At 44.0% G+C, this 20,431-nt stretch overlaps 1 protein-coding gene across 2 annotated transcripts in view; it reads left to right on the top strand.

Moving 5' to 3' along the window:
• Positions 1 to 266: 266 nt before the first annotated feature.
• Positions 267 to 20,431, top strand: part of SNX19 (sorting nexin 19) — a 43,474-nt gene continuing 23,309 nt past the window's right edge. For both annotated transcript variants that reach the window (XM_035009313.1, XM_035009312.1), the window contains exons 1-8: positions 267 to 2,457; positions 4,663 to 4,801; positions 5,814 to 5,914; positions 6,031 to 6,150; positions 8,045 to 8,175; positions 9,438 to 9,534; positions 10,030 to 10,210; positions 12,664 to 12,793. In XM_035009313.1, the coding sequence (XP_034865204.1) occupies positions 751 to 2,457; positions 4,663 to 4,801; positions 5,814 to 5,914; positions 6,031 to 6,150; positions 8,045 to 8,175; positions 9,438 to 9,534; positions 10,030 to 10,210; positions 12,664 to 12,793 (2,606 nt within the window). In that variant the 5' untranslated portion in view covers positions 267 to 750. The remainder of the gene's footprint in view (positions 2,458 to 4,662; positions 4,802 to 5,813; positions 5,915 to 6,030; positions 6,151 to 8,044; positions 8,176 to 9,437; positions 9,535 to 10,029; positions 10,211 to 12,663; positions 12,794 to 20,431) is intronic.

Below are 20,431 nucleotides of genomic sequence, written 5' to 3'. Positions count from 1 at the left end.
TAATTAAAGCTAGAAGTCTCAGTCCTCGAGCGTTACTGCCGGCACGGCCGCTCTCTGCTCCACACCCCTGTGGGAACTTCGCCCCACCGTCGAGCACGGGTTCTGCAAGCCGAGTTTGGGAGACCACTTCCCGCTGGTGCTGTCACGGCTGTTCCTCGCCACCAGGGGGAGCAGCGCGCAGCGCAGCGCCGCGCCTCAGGCCGCGCGGCCGCTCTCCCATCATGCCCCGTTCCGCCGCCCTCGACCCGGAAGTCGTCCCGGGCGGCCGCCGGCCGGCAGCCGTGACAAAAGCCGGGCTGCTGGTGGCAGTCGCCCGGGGACCCCGGCCCGGCGGAGGGTTCCTCCGAGGGCGGCGGCCAAGACACCGTTGTGTCCCCCGCACATCGGGACTCGGTCTGGGCGCGCCCCCCAGCGGTGTAGGACCCGGTGTTCGGCGTCTGTAAGTGTTGGGTGCGGGGCGCCGTAGGCCCTGCCCCGCCCTCCCCAGGCAGCGCGGCGGCTCTGCGACCTCTGCTTTATAAAGGCTGCGGAATCTCCGCTGGTCGGGCTGGCGCGAGGGGGAGAAGCAGTACCGCCGCTGTGGCTTTGCAGTGCCTGTAGGACGCCGGGGGCCCAGAGCCCCGGCCGGGTCCTGAATAGGGCACGCCACGTAGCCTTGTCTCCGTACGCAGTTAACGTCCCATTCCCGAGCTCAAGTGAAGTAGAAGGAGGGTGATCGATCGTCTGAGTAGCCATCTGCCCCTTTTAGCCATGAACGCAGAGACAGTGTCCTCGTTACAAGAGGCTCCAGCTGAGTCCAGCTGGAACCTCAGTAACCTGCTGAGTAGCCGGAAGCTGATGGCTGTGGGGATCGTGCTCGGCTGGCTCCTGGTCATCCACTTTCTGGTCAACGTGTGGCTCCTGTGCCTTCTGTCTGCATTGCTGGCGGTGCTGGGAGGATGGCTGGGCTCAAACGCCGTTGTGGGGGCTTCAGGTCGACTGCACCTGGAACGCTTCATCCCAGTGGCCGCCTGCCCTCCAAACCCTGAGGCAGAGAGGCACCTGGAACTGGAGATCGACCGTACCATCCAGATGATTCTTCGGGACTTTGTGTCGTCCTGGTATCGCTCAGTGAGCCAGGAGCCAGCCTTTGAGGAAGAAATGGAGGCCGCCATGAAAGGGTTGGTCCAGGAGCTCCGGAGGAGGATGCGCATGGTGGACAGTCATGCCCTTGCCCAGAGGGTTCTGACTCTCTGCGGTTGTCACCTGCAGAGCTATATTCAGGCGAAGGAAGCCCTGGCTGGGAGGCAGAGTGGTACAGTTGAGCCCTCCCAGCTCTGGGAGGCTTACTGCCGAGCTACTGCCCCGCATCCTGCTGTGCAGAGCGCCAGCACTGAGGTCACTTATACACGTGGCATTGTAAATTTGTTGCTTCAAGGACTAGTGCCAAAGCCCCACCTGGAGACCCGGACCGGTCGCCATGTAGTGGTGGAACTCATTACCTGCAATGTAATCTTACCACTGATTAGCAAGCTGTCAGATCCTGACTGGATCCACCTCGCACTTGTGGGCGTCTTTTCCAAGGCCAGAGATAATCCAACAGCAGTGGTTAAACCAACTTCCCCAGCCAGTGCCCTGGAAAAGCCCTCCGTGCCCACATCTCTGCCACTGATTGTTGAGGTACAGAGCCTGCCAGAAGTGAGAGCCCCTTCTCCAGCAGCAGCAGCGCCGGTGCTCCTGAACTGTAATGAGCCAGACCGGCCTTCCCATCACTCCCCAGAAGTTGAAGAAGGCCATGAAGCACTAGAGGGTGAACTGGGTGGAGTGCCAGAAGAAAGAAAAGTAGGAAGCAACTCATCTCATTTCCTACAGCCAGATATTCGAGGCCCTTTGTTCTTATGTGAAGACACAGAGCTGGAGTCTCCATTGTCTGAACTGAGCAAGGAAACCATCATGCTCATGACCCCAGGCAACTTCCTCTCTGACAGGATCCAGGATGCCCTGTGTACCCTGGAGGGTCCCCAGTCTCTGGAGTCTAAGGATGTTGAGGGATCCGAAGGAATTGAAGGAGCAGAGGCCGAGCTGGGTCCAGGGACAGAAACAGAGACAGGGCTGCTGGTCTCCTTGCTGACTTCCTGCCCAGAGATCCACATTGACACAGCAGACAAGGAAGTAGAGCAAGGAGATGTCACCTCTCTTAGAGCTTTGCTGACAGATCCAGAAAGGACCTGCCCCCCACGACCCTCATGCTTAGAGAAGGCTCTCACCAATGGTGTGAGCTCCGTAGATCCTAATCTGCCACAGGTTCTGCTTTCCTCCTCTCCACCTGGTCCTCTCAGCTCAGCCACCTTCAGCTTTGAGCCCCTGACCAGTCCAGATGGCCCAGTTGTCATCCAGAACCTTCGTATCACTGGTACCATTACTGCTCGAGAGCACAGTGGCACTGGATTCCACCCATACACACTCTACACGGTGAAGGTAATAGGATTAGAATTATGGTCACCCACTCTGGGCTGGGAATGGGTTTGGAAAGCAGAGTCAATGAAGCTAGTATTCTCAGGGAGAGAGGCTACTCTTCATTTACTATGTTTAATTTGACAAGAATCCATATGTAAATGGTCTGAAGATCATTTGTAAAGCAGAGTTGGCTTCTGTTTAGTATCTATGCAAACAATCCTAGAATCTCAGGGTTCTTAGGATACTGAGGGTCATATTTTTCAGTGCTTCCCAATGTAGAGTCTTGTCCAGAAATTCTCTTACCAAACTTCCCTGTTAATTTCTTTCTTTCCTTTCTTAATTACTAGTGTCTTTTGTACTTTGTTTAGGAAGGAAGTTTATTTACATGTATATGTAAATATGCATATTTACATATAAATAAATATATATATGTATAATATCTCAGAAGGTACCAGGTTTCTAATTCCTAGAGTTGTTTAAGCACAGAAGTAGGAACTACTTGGCAGAGATGATATGAAGGTATCATATGTATCATCATGTATCAGGTGGTGAGTTCAGTTACAGCAGCGGCTCCCTAAAACTGGCTTTAGGATAGACTGCCTCCCAATCACCTGAAGAAGGATTTTTGTAAATTCTCATTCAGATCTATCAGAGCCTATCAGAATCTATTTAAAGAGCAGCCCAATTGATTTTTGAGGTGCAGCCAGGTTTGGGAATGTCTGAGTATTGATTAGTGTCGCTCAGGGAGCAGAATATTCCACAGAAACTCCCAGGTGCCCCAAGTTTGAGAGCCCCACCCTGAATTCTATCTGTGTCTCTTACCTAGGGCTTTCCTTCTCAGTGCTGGTCTGAGGGACTACTACTTTGCGCATGTCAGTTCATAATGAATACTTCTCTCTGGCTCTAGAAAATTTTAAGACAGCCTTAAGCCCCACCAACAAAGAGATCATTTTTTCCGTCACGTGCCCCGCAGTATAATACCTCCTCCAGACAATAATGGTAACCTACCCCTAATGAGAACAAGTACATACATAGTTCTTGCACATCATTTCATTACATCTTAACTACTCTGTCAAAAAGTCTACCCTGTACTGAGTTGCAGCTTTCATGCTGTTCAGGGTGTTTGCTCTGGGGGAACATTCAGTACAAGTTGTCTTTTCCCACATACTGGCCCTCTACGCATATGAAGACAGCAAACTTTGACCCCTTACAACATCTCCAGTCTTCGTGTGACTTCCAATCATACAGATGATATGTGCTTAGAAAAAAAAATTTCAGTTTAGCTCCAAAAATAATAATCTGTCCAAAGCAAAATAAAAACAAATGTTCCTTTAATGCGTTCCAGGCAAACAAATGATTTTATTCATCAGCTGTTTTGGATTATTTGTTCTTCCCCCCCCCAACTAACATAAATAATCACTGGTCAAGTATAATGGCAAATGGTTATCCTCTTATAACATCCAACCCATAATTTAGGAGTGAAAGAGGTGCTCTTGTGCCTTCTGTTTTATACTCTTTGAGATGTGAAAAATAGTAATAGAGCCATTTTAAGATTCATTTCAGAGCGAGAGAGAGGGAGACAAGCAGGTGGGGCAGAGGGAGAGAGAACCGCAAGCAGACTCCACTCCAAATGTGGAGCCTGACACGGGGCTCGATCCCATGACCATGAGGTCACAACCTGAGCCAAAGCCAACAGACACTTAACCGACTGTGCCACCCAGGAGCCCTATAGCCATTTTTATAAGTAAAGAAAGTGTTTGCAGGAGGGAGTTTTGAGGTGGAAGGAGGGAATGAACAGCAAAACTCATTGCTCTTTCTGGGCCACATATGTTGGGAAACATCTCATTCCTTAATTCAGCAGCCCTGGAAATTTGAGTTATTCATTACAACTCAGAGCAGCAATCACATCTACTAGCTTCAGAAATAGGGGCACCTGGGTGGCTCAGTCAGTTAAGCGTCTGCCTTTGGCTCAGGTCATGATCCCAGGGTCCTGGGATTGAGCCCCACATCGGGCTCCCTACTCAGCGGGAGCCTGCCTCTCTCTCTCCCTCTGCCTGCCACTCTGCCTACTCGTGCACTCTCTCTCTCTCTCTCTCTGTTAAATAAGTTTAAAAAGAGAAAAGAAAGAAAAGAAACAATAGGAACGTCTCCCTCCCTTTACCTCTACTCTGCTCTTACTGTGTGGCCATTGAACTGATGCCCTAAACAAATGTGTTCATTCAACAGTATGAGACAGCCCTGGATGGTGAGAACAGCAGTGGCCTGCAGCAGGTGGCCTACCACACTGTGAATCGCCGCTACCGCGAGTTCCTCAATCTGCAGACGCGTCTGGAAGAGAAATCAGATCTCCGAAAGTTCATAAAAAGTCAGGAGTTTCCCCAGCCCGCTTTACACATCTAGCTCCCTGATATGAGAGGCTGGAGGCCTACTATTTGTGGGGAAGGATGGGGGAGGAGAACACAGCATCAAGGGGCCCGTGTTCCCCCAGTTTGCTTTCAGATGTTTTGGGTTTTAGTACTGGCTAGCACTGATCGCATTCTTTCTGAGGCACTTCTTTGCCACTTAATGCTTTGTTCTGGGCCCATCTAGTTTAAGCTTAAGAAACTTTCACATTTCCACCTGTGTCTGTGAGGTAGCATGAGGCGTTAAATCAACTTTTCCACATACACAGAGATGAATTGCTCTAAAAACAGTTTCCAGAAATGCTTGCCATCCTTCCTTTAACAACCAGGCTTTTTGGTTGTTTGCTATTTGATACCCATAAGGCACAGGAACAGTAAGAAAATGTAATAAAATTTACTCTAAAAATAAGCTAGTAAGCAGCTACTTTGTTTAAAAAAAAAAACAACAACTGATGATCACCCAAATAAACTTTTTAATAAGTTTAGGCATAAGTTGTGGATTTCAGTTATGCATTTTCTTTCTTAATAACAATAGTTACTACTGAACCAAGCTTGAAAACGTATGCCAGGTTGTCTTCTACGCACTTTACACATATTAGCTCATTTAATTCTCCTAAGAGCTTATGAGATAGAGAACTATCATTATCCCCACTTTACAGAGAAAAAAGTCAAAGAAGAATTAGGCATTCTTATAGTAGGGATTGGAGCAAAAATTTAAACTCAGGCACCTAGACTTCAGAGCCCTCATTTGTAACTACCGTAGCATATGGCCTCCTACACCTTAGCATGAACACTGATAACGAGAGTAGATTGTGTGTACTATATCCTTGGGGTATATTTGGAACTCCTGAAATAAAAAAATCTCAGGAATATATTCAACAGTTCTGTTTTCTTTACATATATGATGTATTTTATATGGAATATCTCTCAGTGAATGTAAAGTGAATGAGTTTGTGTTTTTGTTTTTTTTTTAAGATGTGAAGGGTCCTAAAAAGCTCTTTCCGGACCTTCCATTTGGAAACATGGATAGTGACAGAGTAGAAGCCCGAAAGAGCCTCCTAGAATCCTTTCTAAAGGTCAGCATCCTTCTGTTTCGACTGTGCTCTCATTCTAATTATCAGATACCCAAGCCAAGTTGGAGAGACTTGGGGACCAGAATTTCTCTTTGAAATCCTTCTTGTGTCTTTTGCAGCAACTCTGTGCCATTCCGGAGATCGCTAACAGTGAGGAGATGCAGGAGTTCCTTGCTCTGAACACAGATGCTCGTATTGCCTTTGTCAAGAAACCATTCATGGTGTCCAGAATAGACAAGGTACCAGCAGGGCCACTGTGTGCGCTCAGCTTTAGTTTCTCACCAGAGTGTAGGCAGTGATTGAGAAATAAAGGAAGTAGCGGGTACAGAGAGAAAGCAGAGAGGAGTCCATAGAACGTGGACTAGAATTTTTAAGACCTGTTGCAAATATTGGTTGGACCATCACCTTGCTGAATTACAGTGAGCAAGTCTGACACTATATGTGTACACTTACCTCCTGGGGGATATTATGACATTGTTATTCTAGCGGAGGAAGGTGAAGATAGATCTGTACCTCCATAGATCGGTGGGGGCAGGAAAGTTTCTCCTGGGGATAAAGATCATTCCTGGCGTTGGTCACTCAGGAAGAAGAGCCCCAAGACAGGACACTAAGCTTGATTTAGACTGGTATAGTCTAAATCTCTGCTGGAGAACAGAGCATGGAAAGAACTACACTTTTTTTGAGAGGGTGTCTCAGAACCTTTGGAGACGGTAGGAGAAGGACATTTGTGCAACACGTATCCTGTAAGCAGTGATTACCAGCTGATTTTAGAGTCTCCAGGGCACAAGTCTGCAGTTTATGTTTATCCAAAGATGGCATATGTTTTAAAAGGTTAGAAAACACTGACTCATTGGCAGAAGGCGGGCCTCTCTCTAGACTTCAGAGGATAAAATGAAAAAGTGGAATTTCATGTGGTAGGAATTAGGAGACATGCACTGCTGTGAGGAAAAAGCTGCAAACTGGAAAGGGATGAATGAAGTAGAATCCCCAGAATTCCATGCAGATGTGTCCATCCACACAGATGTGTTCACTCACTGACTCACCAGCCACTTAACTGCTTGCCTGGTCAAGTACGAGCTTGACCATGAACAGGACTAGCTGCTGGTGATACAGCAATGAACAGAGCAGACAAGGACCCTCCCCACAGACTACAATTTGGTGAGCCTTGAGAGCAAGTTATGTTTTCTAAGCTGCGTTATCTATTCATGCGGTCCTCTGTGTTCTTTCCCTGGTTTGTTATCCCCTATGCTTTACTGTCATCTTGCTCTGACACTTCAGCCCTGTCTCAGCTGTGCTGGCTCTACTCCTTGTAGAGAGTGAACACAGACGTGAATTAAGGAAGGCATGATGCTGCTCTGAGCCGGCAGTGTTAATTAGCAAGGAGCACCAAAAGAGAAGTAAAGATTTCTTCTCATTTCTTTGGTATTTTAGGGTTTCATTTGTACATTTTATATGTACATTTTATATCTATATGCCATTTTTCCATTCTGAGAAATACAACTCTTACTCTTCAGTGAGGATTGTTTTATTTGGTCTTTATGAGTAGTTTATATCAAATTCAGATTCCTAAATTTTGACATGAGTGATTTTTGTTACTCTTTCTGTAAAGAAGAGAAATTGTTTGGATTAACTGGAAAAACCAGTTCTTTACTCTGTGAATTTACTCTGAACATGTTAATATTATATATACTTCTAGAAGGTATTTCTCATTTGATAATCTTTACTCTTTCTCTTTTCCATATATTCCTACCTATATCACTTCCATTTATTCAGATCTTGGTGAAAGTATTATTGATTTGGAAATTAAAAATCATTCTTTCATATACAAGGAAAGAAATTGAAAAATGAAAAGTATTTCACCAGCCTGCAGAACTCCCAGCTTTTTATTTATCTCACTGTTTTGGTTTCTTTTCCCATGACATTGTTTGTCTTAACTCTGTGAGGAAGCAGATTTTTATGGCCATCGAGAAAGGGGGGGATAGTTGCCAGTAAATGTGCCTGGTATCTGACTGTGCTGATGAAAAGTCTCCACTAGCTACCCTAGCTATCTGCTCATCTTCATTGCATAAAGCACCATGAGACAACTGCTCATTTGGTGGTTTCTGTCTGACCCTGCACCTCTGACCCCTGCAGATGGTGGTAAGTGCTATCGTGGACACCTTGAAGACAGCATTTCCTCGCTCCGAACCCCAAAGCCCCACAGAAGAGCTGAGTGAGGCCGAGACAGAAAGCAAGCCCCAGACAGAAGGCAAGAAGCCTAGCAAGTGAGAAGCCCTTCAGTCACCCGGGGACCCTTTCCAGTTCTCAGGGTGATTGCCAGTCCTAAGCCAAAGCCTATCCCCACTCTCCAGCCCTAAGAGAGAGGAGATGGGTCATACATACCAGTTTTTATACAAAGCCAGACCTACACTCCTCAATCCTCAACCCAAAGGAGCCTGAGATCCAGCATAGGCATCCCTGCTGAATGTCTTGCCATGGGAACCCAGAACTTAAACTGACCAGGGAGTTTTGACTAGAAGGAAAACTATAGAATATGGATATTCTCCTTTTCTATTTTCCTGGAAAATTGAGGTGTTTCTTTCCTATTAAGAATTAAGGCTTATAACTGATCTCTGTTTGTCATCATTTCTGGAAATCTTAGCTCAGAAGATGCACGTACTAGCAATAAACAGGAAAGGGCCAGAATAAACATGCGTAGGGCCTATTTTAGCCTATTCTGTCCTGCACTAGAGTCCCACATACACCCTTTCAAAGCGAACATTTGGAAAGGAAGGACACCACACTTAACCCTTACTGTAAACTTCATATCTGTATCTGGACCGTTATGAAGAGAAAGAGTGAGTGAGTGAAAGAGAGAGAGAGAGAGAGAGAGTGTGTGTGTGTGTGTGTGTGTTGGGGGGGTGGAGAGTTTCTATGTTTGTGTCTGTATGTCTGACTGACTGTCTTTGTCTCTGTGTTCATGTCTCATGGACCAGCAATAAAACAATTTTTAGCCTTTTTTTACTGAGCCCATATTTTGAAGAGTGACCGTGATATCTGTGCTTTTAAGAGCCTTGAACATGAGGTTAGCACTTGTGGTCCCTTCCCTACTTTTATTTGGAACACTAGGAGAATAAGTGGATGTATGAAAAGGGTACTAACAACAACAAAAACCTTGGTTTATGCCACTTGTCAATTTAATCTCCAACATATTTTTAATGAGTATGTAGTATATGCTCACCATTCTTTTAACTTATGGGAATACAACCATGATAGACTGGTCCCTGTTTTACATTAACAAAAGCCCTTTCCCAAATGCATCGTGGACACAGCTTAGTGCAATGGTTGTACTATTTATAAAGAATTGCCAGAATGTATATCGTTTTGGGAATTTCAGGGCCAGGTCTTTCCTGGCAACTCTGACCACAGTAAACTCCCAAGAATAAGTATGGGTGTTCTTGTTTTAAAGCATTAATACTTGTCAGCCCTTGTTTGGAGATCAAAACCATGAATCATGTTCTGTTTCTGCTCTTTGTATCAATACCAGGTCCAGATTGAGGTTCTCCTCCAGTAAGATTGCTCCAGCACTGACTATAACTGAGGCACCTGAGAAGATTCTCTATTGTCTCCAGGAAGGCAATGTGGTAAGAATTTCCTAGGTAACTCCTGGAATTAATAGCTGGGATGTTGATACTGCAGTTACGGACAATTGAGACATTCTCCAAAGTCAGGAGAGATGTAGGTGCCTTGCTAAAGGACTTAACCAGCATCTGGATCTCTAATTTTTATTCTAAAAGTATTTTCTCTTAGTGGTTTCTAATTCCTACCCACTCTGGGCCAGTAGGTTGGCTTCTCAAGGGTCATGGCCTTGGAATAAAGGATGGCAGAATGAGAAGGACAGCCAGTTCTTGGGAGAGAACAGATGACCCAAATGTATTTGCAGCGAGTGAGAATAAAAAAGGCACTGTTTTACTTGCAACTTAGGTAGAAAGTGAAAATTTTCTGAAGGTGGTCACAGAGTACGTTACGTTCTGTACTCATGATACTGATGCAGGGAAGGAACAGGGAAAAGCTGAAGGGCCACGGTTACTCTCCTGTTTTCTTCATTCTTTATGTGATGTGCCGCTGGCTCTTTCTAGGAGTCAGAAATCCTATCCATGTCTGGGATGGAATCCTTTATTGAAAAACAGACAAAGTTATTAGAAATGCAGCCAGCAGAAGCCCCAGAAAAAGATCCTGAACAAATCCCCAAAGATTGTACGGATGGTTACTTGTCAGATGCAGCTGTGCCGGCCCGAGACCTCAGCAACGGTGATCCAGGTACGTGACAAGATCTCCGCTCCCACAGAGAAGGGAGGTAGGATGTGATCATTGGGAGTTGTTGATGTAATTTCTCTTGTGTTCAGCTAAGCAAGCCATGTGTTAAACACCAGTGTTTGAGGTGCTGTGTCGAGTCCTGGGATACAAAGAAGAATTTGACACGGTCCCCAGAGCTGAGTCAAACAGAGGAGCAGGGCACAAAAATGGGAAGTTCTGGTCCAGCAAAATAAGATCCATGCTTATCATATCATTATCTTATTTATGTTATTTTTGCCATGCTTTGGCATTTTTGGACTACTCTCTTTACAAACTTTCTTTCGTGTCTGTGGTACCCCTTTCCTGGTTTTCTCTCCACCTCTCCTGTGGTCCCTTGTCAGTCCCTTTTGTTGGTTCCCTTACTAGCCTTCCAGAACTTTATTTTTGGCGCTCTGTTCTTACCCTGCATACTACCCTGAGTGATCTCATTTGTACTCTTGATTTTAAATCTAACATGTGCTGACGATGCTTAAATATTGGATGTCGTATTTCCAGTTGCTTACCGGAAATCTCCACTTAGATATACCATAGGGCAACTGAAGTACAACATGGAATTCTTCCTTTTCCCTGGATCTTTTCCTTCTGTTTTATTTACTGCCATAGCAAATGACGCCACCTAGTTCCCCAACATAGAGCAGGAAGGGAGAAGAGGTGAGGACAGGGAGGTTTGCTTCCCAGAAGAAGTGCAGATGTTTTTTTTACAGAGGAAAAAGTGGGAGCCTTGGATATTAGTATGCTTGCTGAGCTAGAACGTATAAAAAGGTTTTTCAGTTCCACCAAGACAGAGGCTCCCACTGAAAAGAAAAGATCACAAAACCCGGGGTTCAGAAGGGGAAGAAAAAAAAAAAAAAAGGCTGATTTCAGCATTGTTTCTCAGGTGCCCTTGAACGACGTCACCTGACCTCTACTGTATGGACCTCAGCTTAACTGTGTGAAAAATGAAGTTCACAACCCCACCTCTTCCCACATATCTCACTGGTTAAGTAAATGAAGTGTTAGGACCGCAAAAGCGTCAGAGAATTGTAGGAAGTTACAAATAAGAGGAAATGGGTAAAACAGTATAATTCTAGCCAAAGTCAAGCCTGTAAATTTTGAACATCATATCTCTAAGGGTATAGTTTATGCCTGAGCTTTTCTTCTAGCCCTGAGAAACTCATAATGCTCACATGACAGGAAATTTACCATTTTCTTCAGAGGACTCAGTGCCTCATTTTGCTTTATTTTTTACTGCTATGACTAGCTGTCACCACATGGTGGCAGCTCTAGGTAAACGCTAAACCTGAGAAAATCATAAAATCCACAAGGGTGGCTGATGCTCAGGATGGTGCTGTTTCCTAAGGAATTGAATATCCTGTCTATGAGCAAATGATTGGAAAGAAAACATATCAGTTCCCATGCCCCCTTGAAAAGCAGCGCAGAAAAGATATATATATTAGATGGGATTAAGAAAAAAGTAGGATTCGGTTCTGGAAGATTCATCCAAATCTGAAGTTACTAAATGTCCTAAAGAATTCTTCAGGGAGGAGAGCTTGGGCAAGCTGGCCGAGACAATACGCATTTGTCCTAGACTAACAAAATTACTGTTGATGATTAATTATGATATTAATCACAGTAGTAGCACCAGATTGCTGAGATTCATTCTGGAACATTATGTATTCCTGGGGACATCTCCTGGGAAGCAAATCACAGATGACAAGGGACCCCCTGAACGGGGTTAAAAGAACAGATGCTTCCATCCATAAAGTACATCTGTTCAGGAGACTTCAGCTTAGCATGCATGTGAAGTCACTTGTGGTCTTTCCAGTCTTTGAAAGAGGAAAGAAATCAGTCATTGTTATGGCATATTTTACCAAAGGTAGAGTGCTCTTCCTCGAACCACATGTTCTCTCAAAACCAGACTGAAGCCTTCTGGATCCCAACCCAACAGCTCTGTGTAATGGAGATGCTTTCAAAGCAACTTGTTTACGGGAGAATGAATCCCAAAACTTTCCCCAAATCTGCTGCCCACAACATTTCCATGATATTTTGTGGAGGCCAGTGGAATATAAAGATGGAAGAGACTGGGCCTTGCCAGTTCCAGTTAGTCACTAGTTGGGAGCAGTTACTTGGAACAGAATGTATTTAGTTTCCTGGGGAAAATACAAAAGAAACAGAAGCTAGATAGGTAAAATAATTATATGCAAAATCATTTAGAAGGATAAGTATTACTGAGTGACTAAGGAATATAAACAAAGAATTATAAAGAAATACAGAGCCTATCACTGAACTTTTTAGATATAAACATCTCTTGATTTAAGTACAGAAGAATTACAGAAATACAAGATGATTGATATAAAGGTGAAGATCCAGTGCATTGAAATATGTTCCTCCAGAATGGGTCTCTTCTGAGTTACTTTTGATGCCTTTTCATACCCCAGGAGCAGAGACAGAGCTCGCTGACACAGCCCTAGATCTGCTCCTCTTGCTGCTGATGGAGCAGTGGAGATGGCTATGTACAGAAAACATGCAGAAAGTTCTTCATCTTATGTTTGGGACCCTAGTTCAGAGGTAAGATGGCAGAGTTCTCCATTGTATTAGAGTCTCAAGTTGGACAGGGGTTAGATGTGATGCTGAATTCTGCACTGGAGAGGGAAAGTGTAGAATCCAGGAAACCTGCAGCCATAAGGAAAGACAGAGACTCTGTCATAGGTGCACAGGGATGAAGACTGCCTGAAGAGTACCAAAAGGCTTGTGTTAATCACCTCATCATCTAAAGTATAAATGGGTCTGCTTCTGTAAGACTTCTGGCATAATCCACTGAGTTATAGACACTGCCTCTGATCTTAAAACACTTCACCTCAACTCTTCCTGCTCGGGGATCAGTTCTCCACCCAGTTATACCCCCAACCCCTATACCTTTCACCTCGTTAAAATTGACATTTCTCTTCACTGACAGTATATATTTACTGTGATGATAAACAATGAGACAAGGAGAAAACAGATCAGCGCTCTGAAAATAAAGATTGTTTTCTCCAAAAGGTGTGTAAATATTCACAATTAAAGAAGTACTTACACAGGATGGTAAGGAATAAAAGTATACTTAGATATAAAATGTGGACTGTGATCCCAACACCACTTGCATCTCCTGAAAGGTCTGCACATGGATGGAGTTTTTAGGTGCTAACTTCCTAACCATGAAACTGACACAAACTTTGCTAAACTCAGGATGGCCAGAGACACGGTTTCAGAACCAGACAGATATAAACAGTGCTTGCTTGTGTTTTGACCATTCTTGTTTTGATTTCTCTCTTTTGAGACATCCTGGCAGGTCCTAAAGTAACAAGAAGCCCAATTCTGACCTCTTCTGTTAGCATATGGTTCATGATAATAGGTCATACCAAGAAGAAAAACTGTTTTTAAAAACAGAATTATGTGTCAGTTCTACAAGTAGAAAATCCATTAACAAGGAGCAAGTAAATCTTCCCTCCTACTCTCAGAGTTACTTAAGATCAGGGAAGCTTAAGGAGCTTTAATAATAAAAAGACCTAGTGAAAGAAGAGGATGCACTTTCATATTTGCTGAGCGCTCATCATATGCCAGCACCTGACCTCTGTGTACATACATTTTTTTGTAGCAGCCAAGTGAGGTAGGTAGCCCATTTTATAGAATAAAATAGAGGTTGGTAAGGTCAGCTAGCATACCCAAGGTCATAGTTAATGACACCTGCGCTTTGAAGCTAGATGTGTGTAACTCCAAAGCCAATGTGCTTTTTCCTACATGTTGTAGCTGACAACTGGTCTCCAAGCGAAACCCACATATAAAATGCTGACTAGTCTCTATGCCATTTGACTTTCCCCTTTGTCCCTCCTCCATACTCAACTCTGCCACTAGAGTGCTTTTTCCGAAAAGCAAATATGAACATATAGTCCACACTTAATATCCTTCAGTGGTGCCCTCTTGCCTACAAAAGTGATTTTTCCACTGTTTGCCAGAGTTCTAGGGTTCCACAGAGGTGCTTTAGAAGCTAAGGCGAAAACTGAGTGGACAGTGATCTAATCAAAGAAATTTCATTTTGGTCAGTGTAATAGGCTAGGGATCTGGGTAATTTTTTGTTTGAAAAAGGGCTCCACTGTGCTTAAAATATATATTTATTATATTAAAATTTCAGCTCCTTTCTTATGTGACATGGTTTGGTCCCAGCCTTATTTCTAATTCTCCCCCATGCAAACCATTCATCGTGACCTGAACACTCAGTGGTCTCTCTTCCTTCAGGCCTTTGTTCATCCTCTTACCTCTACCAGAATGGTCTTTCTCTGTTCATTCTTCTCCTACTCATTCTATCTCATGTCTCTCTCGTTCTGTCTCCTTCCCTATGTCCAAAACTCTCCCTCTTGTCTGCTTGGCCTACTGCTAAATATTTTTCAAAAATTAAGCATTAAATGTCATTTATTCTGAAACTTTTTTGTGGTATCCTCTCCCACCTTCCCCCAGAACTAAGGAGCCCTCTTTTCTACTTTCAAAGTTGTGATGATTATACTTATCACAGTGTATTAGGGAAATGATATTCTTTCCCTAAACCAGTAGTCCTCACATGGGGGGCAATTTTCTCCCAGGGGTATTTGGCAATATCTGGAGATATTTTTGGTTGTCACAACTGCGAAGGGAGGCGGGAAGTTATTTCATCTAGTGCGTAGAGGCCAGGGATGCTGCTGAACATCCTACACTACACAGGACAGCATTCTCCCCACCCCCACAAACAACAATGAATCATCCTACCCAAAATATCAACAGTGCAGAGGTTGAGAAACTTTGCCCTAGACTACCAGTTCTTTAAGGAGTAGACCTGGCTATATATCCCCAGCAACTTACACAGGACCCAGGACATAGAAGATGCTCATTAAATGTTAGATAAAAGAACAAACATTTCCTTTCTCATTACCTTCAAACTTGAAGTAGAGTCTCTCTGTTTTTATTCAGTCATCTGTGAATGTTGCTCACTGAGCCTTCATTTCTTTCTTCCTCTATTAAGTTTCCCCTTGCTGATCTTCCAAGTGCTTTCCCAAAACTGGAAGATTCTAAAACTAGCTAGTATGTGATAATTGATTACCCCCTGTCCTTGAAGTCATTTACATGATGAATTGGTTTCAAAACACAAGAAATTATTCAGTAGGAACAGAAAAGTATAGGTGAGTCAGGAGAAATTTTTTAAAGATTAAGATTCAGGTAGGAAGAAGTTTACCTAAAGTTTGAACAACTCAGAATATTAAAGGGCTTGAGCAAGTTAACAGGTAAGGAAAGAGAAATATATTTGGGAATTATAGGCAGATCATTGAAGAAGTAGTATTTTACATAGTTAGGGTTCTATGGGAAATTAAATATAAGGGAATTTCTGATTGAGAATTCTAAGCCAGATTGCATTTACCTCAGTGGGCGATGATTATAAATTCTCTAGGGATAAGGAAGAGACAAAGATAAAGTGGAGCGGGTGGGATGTGCAGAAGTAAATATATTGTGCCCTCTGGTGTGAGCATACTAGTAGACAGTTGTCCAGGCTGTTTGTAGCATTCATCCACTTTACCTTGAAATACTCTTACCTCTCTGTCCAGCTGGGAAATTGTTTTGGTCTGACTCCTTTATTCACCGGGCTGGTCAGTAGGAATGAAACAGACTCAGTCCCTACTTTTCACATTTTGTACAGTTTCATGGTGGTTAAAGCTGAGGGCCTTATCCATGATCATTAAGCTAATGCGTGGTGGAGCCAGAAATCAAACCCAGGTATTCCAAAGCCCAGGTTCTTATCTACATTATATACTACTTCTCTGCTATGATTAATCTCTCTGAGCTTTGGTTTCCTCATCTGGAAAATAAGAATAATAATAGTATCGATCTGTTTAGGTTCATAAAAAGTGTCCAAGTAGATATTAGGTCTTAATATTTGCACTTCAGAAAAAGGAAAGAAGGATAAAAAGTATTTTCTTTTTCTAATTGCTCCAGCTAGTGGCCCGAAATTTGCTCTACTTTTATGTCTTCAGGATGACTTGTGTCTTCAGGATGACCCACTCTATACCAGTCTCGTCCCGTAGCTACCACTGTCCCCACTATGCCTGTCTGTGAGTTACACAGAATAGAGCTCCTAAACAATAGAGACTTTGTAAGGCCTTTCAAGGTGACTTTGTGCCAGTGGGCTCATTTGTTAAAGCAACAACCAGAGTGTTCCCGTGTCTTACATCGGGAAGCAGACTACCTGCGTCTCTTTCCAGCATAGACAAGCATAGGTTAAGTACAGAGTTCAGTATTTTCCAGGATTACTAGTGCTCCTGGTTACATGGGTGGGGAGAGCTGCTGGAATCAAGTAGTGCCTTTCCTCATGAAAAGAACTTTGAATCAAGCTAAGTTTTATCCTTCATGTCCCCATCTGTTGACACTTCCACTAGAACCACGCTTCTGGTTAGCTGGGTACATAGCTGTCAGGTGAATGAAAACGAGCAAAACCCACGGGTAGCTCACACCATAAGCAAAATCAGGGAGAGGGCTTACAGCTAAATTTCCCTCGACTTTCCTTTTACTTTTTTTTTTTTTTTAAATGAGGTGGCATCTCTTTGTTAAAGGAGGGAAATTCTGGATGTATTTAGTGAATTTGAATGAAGCCAGTATGAATCTTGTGCAAGAACAGAATATTGTGGCTCTTACTTTTGGAAAACTCTTTGTAACTGTGGTCTGTTATAAATTTTTCCAGGTGATGATATTTTGTACTTATTCAGTTGTCTAATATCCCTTCCTGTCAAAAAGGTCTTACTTATTTCTAACCAAATTTTATCCTTAAGTCGATTTTGTTTTGTGTTAGCTGCAATAGAAATAGGAACACAGCCGGCTGACACCCTTCTCACCCTGAGTCTCCACAGACTAGAACTAAGAGTCTTATCCTTCCCTGGTCAAGGCCTTTCATCTTTCCCTAGAAATCATTCCATCTTTTTAATGATATATAAACATGACCCTCTTCTCAAATATCTTGTGCTGGGTTCACAGTGCTCTTGAAGCTTTTTTACAATAGGAGTCAAGAAGAAACCGTGGCTATCTGGAAAAAGAATCCCAATTCCCCTTCCAGAGGCATGAAGGATCTGTGGTCTGTGGTCTCGTACCAGCAAGTTCCCCTGTGTGTGGTAGACACGGAAAAGACAGGGCTTATTTCAGGACTCAAATTGTAGACATTGATCACATTGTCACCTTCAGGATATTTAGTATCCAGCAAACCTTTGTTGAGAGTTTACTTTGTGCAGACACTGTGCTGAACACACAAGCGTATTGTATCACTTAATCCCCTCAAAAGCCCTGTGAAAGAGGTATTATGATCCCCATTTCAAAGATGAGGAAGCTGAGGCTTACAAAGAATTGTGGTTATTTAATCCAGATCACAGAGCTAGTAAGTATGCCACAGGCAGAATTCGAACCCATGTTCATGTGATTTTCAGCTATAATGACTTTATCTTTCATGGATTGCCCTGGGATTTGAAGGGATTAAAAACCAACAGATATCTTTGCCTCAGAGTAGTCTACATTCCTCAAGAGGAGATTATCAGTCACTTTGTAAACTCCACGGTTCTGTGTATGCACATTCACATGTAACACAAAGGGCCCTGCAGCATCCTAAGGTCAGCCCATGTTACTTCTCCCCTGGACAGCTTACATTTCTTTTTATTTTTAAAAAGAGGTTCATACAGTGTTACATTCTTGGGCTTTACTTGCTTTGGTAAGCAAAGAAGCTGAAATTTGATATCCCCCCAAAGCTACAGCACCTTCCCTGCCACTCCACCTACCATTGCTACTCTGAGAAGAGGTATGGTGTGGTCCCTGCCTGCTTCCTGCTTCGGTGTTGGCCTCTCTGAGACTGTCCCCGTCACCGCTGCCCAGGGAGCACCATGTTTGCTGTGTCTCTGAAACCACAAGGATCGGAGCTGTATCCTTTTGCAGATTACGTGGGCTCTCCTTTGAGCTCTGCACTTTAAAGAGGATAGTCGGTATTGGGGCCACTGATAGTTACTGCCGCTTCTCTAGTATCATGAACACACTGCAGCTGGGGCTTCAGGGACTGTACAGCCATCTAGATTTGCATTCATCTCCTTAAAATGTCCTAATTTTCCAACCTCCTGCATTATCATCTCCAAAAAGATAAGTTCTCCCTTCAGCTTTGTTTACTCTCCTTGCTCCCTTAAAAGACCTATATATGCGTAACTGCCTTGGATGCCAGGAACTCTTGCCAAGTCATGAGTGTGCGCTCCCTCACTCTCAAGCTTGCGCTCTAGCCTGCAAAAAAAAAAGGAGAGTAAATTCAACCTCATGACCCCTCCTTCTGAGCCAAGGTTGGAAGAGTTCTGAGCTGAGCCAGGCTTCATAAATCTCCCTTGATTGTTGATGGCGTGGAGAGAGTGGGGGAAGGGAGCTGAAGAGAAGTTAGATGCCCAAAAAAGGCATTGTTAAGTCAAAGGGAAATCTTGGACGCATGCGCGCCTGACCTCGTGTGTCAGCTTCTGTGCTGGGAACATCCAATTATGTAAGAAGGAGCACTCCTTGTTTGGAACTAGAGACAAAGGGAGGGGCAGAGGAGTGAGGGTAGCAGGCTAAGCCAAGGAGTGAATCCAGCTTGTGCAGACTGCTCATGTCCGAAAACAGAAGAAACTTACCAGTATTCCTGCATGCATCAGAATCAGGGTTAGGAAATTGGACAAGTACTCAGACATGACTAGGTTGGAGGGAAAGAGGAGGGATGTACTGTGCTCCATTGATAGTAGAAGGTTTGGGGCAGGAACTTCCAGCCAAGGTAAGGGGTGAGATTATTATGGAGTCCTGATGGAGAGCAAAGGAATGAGAAGAAGCTGGACTGGTTCCCTGCCTGGATGCCCAGAGCAATGCCATGATAAAAATATGAAGCAGGCTAGCAGTAGAGTACACGAATGCCACGTCCTGTGGCTCTGCCCTCCCCATGGCCCCGAAGATGACATCAGACTCTGTGTCAAAAGGGCAGTAGACACATTCCTGGCATCTACATCAGGATTTCTTAAAGAGTGAGTGAGTGTGTGTATTTGTGTGCATATGTGGTGTGGGTTGGGGGGCACGTGAGAATGGAATAGCGTAAAAAGAGGAAGGAAGAAAAGAAGTTCTGTAATCTGTGGGCAAAGGAGAATAGAAAAGTATGTGAAGTCAGGAATTCTATAGAGATGAAGGAGAAAAGAAAGAATGTGTCAGGTTTAAGGAGTCCAACAAGCAGTGGACCCAGGAGAAAATTAAATGGCAAGCTCTGGACTTTATGCCAGGCCATGGACTCATTTTCTTAGAAATGCAGTCCCTACAAACCATCTCCCAGGAAAGGTCAGGAGGAGTGTGGAGAGAGAGGAGGGGACCCCTGCAGAGGGCTGTGCTGCCAGGCACATGTGTTCGTCTTCCTGAAAGACCGTTACGAATGGCTGACTACGTCCTCTGCACTAATTCTCATAGGTCACCCCAGAATCTGAGGTGTTCCTTACGTCTTTCTCAATGGGCATGTCTAGGCAGCAGATAGATAAACGGCCTCTCTGACCTTGGTTAGATCTTAAGGGAAACTCCAGGCCTGCCACCAAAGGATACAAGCAAGTGCCCCAGGAAAGGAGCTGACATTTAATACTAACTATCCCAGCTAAGCAGCTTTGTGCTTCTTGGACTGATGTGCAGTGCAGTTCTGTGAGATGGACCTATATTTACACATCTTAAAAGTGAAGAAAAGGATATTCACATTAAGCTTCCCAGAATCATAGAGCTAGGAAGTATGAGCCCCAAGATTTCTACTTCAGTCATCCTGGCCTCAAAGCCCATGCAATTTCCGCTACTCTGTACTGCCTCCCCACTCTGCTGGGTTTCTCACCAAGCTGTGCCCACTAGAACTGGCCTCACTTGCAAGTCCCTCTGCCTTATTTGTGTCTAGTCTCTCTTGCTTTCCATCTGACTGGACTCAAGGACACATGCACATTTAAGTAGTATATAAATTTATTTCCATCTACATATTTCTGATTTTATTCTTAAAACACTCCTGGATCAGAGATTGCATAGTCTCCTTTGGGTATCCCTCTTCTGCATCCTGTTCTCAGTGAGAAAAAGATTTTCAGAGTTAAGATTCAGAGTTTCTCAAGGAACATAGATTACAGCTTTTCTCCTTTGCTCCATAAATTTCTCTTTCTT

The sequence above is a fragment of the Mirounga leonina genome, unplaced genomic scaffold, assembly GCF_011800145.1.
Source record: "Mirounga leonina isolate KUSES-001 unplaced genomic scaffold, KU_Mleo_1.0 Mir_153, whole genome shotgun sequence".
Classification (NCBI taxonomy): domain Eukaryota; kingdom Metazoa; phylum Chordata; class Mammalia; order Carnivora; family Phocidae; genus Mirounga; species Mirounga leonina.
This window is presented reverse-complemented; position numbering and strand designations above follow the sequence as displayed.